This window comes from Etheostoma spectabile, chromosome 16 (assembly GCF_008692095.1).
Source record: "Etheostoma spectabile isolate EspeVRDwgs_2016 chromosome 16, UIUC_Espe_1.0, whole genome shotgun sequence".
In the NCBI taxonomy this organism is placed as follows: Eukaryota; Metazoa; Chordata; class Actinopteri; order Perciformes; family Percidae; genus Etheostoma; species Etheostoma spectabile.
Window position 1 is genome coordinate 1,827,406 of NC_045748.1, and position 1,183 is coordinate 1,828,588.

General features: G+C 46.7%; 1 protein-coding gene across 4 annotated transcripts in view; it reads left to right on the plus strand.

Moving 5' to 3' along the window:
- tsc1b (TSC complex subunit 1b) overlaps positions 1–1,183 on the plus strand; it is a 32,545-nt gene that overhangs the window by 20,588 nt on the left and 10,774 nt on the right. For 2 of the 4 annotated variants that reach the window (XM_032539665.1, XM_032539667.1), the window contains exons 16-17: positions 253–428; positions 961–1,143. In XM_032539665.1, coding sequence (XP_032395556.1) covers positions 253–428; positions 961–1,143 — 359 coding nt within the window. The remainder of the gene's footprint in view (positions 1–252; positions 429–960; positions 1,144–1,183) is intronic. The other 2 variants (XM_032539666.1, XM_032539668.1) reach the window with 1 other exon arrangement.

The window sequence follows — 1,183 nt, forward strand, 5'->3', positions numbered from 1 at the left end:
ATGATGTCCCCAAAAGGAAACTGTCCACATCTGGAACAAAAGGAAGTTAGAAGTTGATTTACACCAGAATCCTGGCAGCCATTCTGGCAAAATCACAGCTTTATATTTATGTACAGTCAATGTTTCTATTTCTTTTTTTTAATTTCCATAGATTATCTGTGCTGTTCTGTTCCACACTTGAATAATAATTAAGCTTGAGTGTGTCTGTGTGGCAGGCGTGTGACCGTGCTAATTACATTATTATTACCCTGGGCCCCCCAGGTTCGGCACCGCTGGACGAGCTTCACACGCTGCGCAGCCAGCTGCTCCTGATGCACAACCAGCTGCTGTACGAGCGCTACAAGAGGGAGCAGCACGCCGTCCGCAACCGACGCCTCCTTCGACGCATCATCAACGCCACCGCACTGGAGGAGCAGAACAACGCTATGGTAAGTTTCCATGTGCCCATTATCACAGATTAGCCCTGGGAAGTGCTAGAGACATACAAAGAAAACAGTATTTAAATTGAACAAAAGGCTACTGTAGATTTGTCTATTGAGATGCAGTCCCACAAAACATTTAACGGTTTGTCCCGTAGCTAAAGATTAACCGGGTTAATATCTCAACAACCAGCTTGTCCTGTATGTGTCCTGAACGCAATGCTGTGTCACTGAAGTTGTTTTGTGTGCAGCAGAGAGTAACCCAGACAGATCAGTTTTCAACAAGTGATGAGGCCATGGAGGCTGTTTTGTGTCCTGGAATGAAATGTACACAAAGAGGTGGAACACTGACACATTCATGCAGCAGTCAGCTGGAAATGTTGCACAGTAATTACGTTTTGTGGGAAAAAATGTTAGGGTTCTGTCCTAAGAACTGGTGGAAATTGCAAATTACCTTAAAAGATCTTTTCTTTCTAACATGTGTTTAGAAAGTCCTTTGTACCTAATGTGCGTGTGTGTGTCTGTGCGTGTGTCTGTGCAGAAGGACCAGCTGAACCTGCAGAGTGTGGACATCGTGTCTCTGAGGGAGAGTCTTCAAGTGGAGCAGCAGCGGTACAGGCAGCTGTGGGATGACCGGGAGACAGTGGTGACCAGGCTGCACAGTCAGATCAGACAGCTGCAGCAGGGACGGGACGACTACTACACCAAGAACCAGGAGCTTCAGGTACACCGCACACACACACACACACACACACACACACACA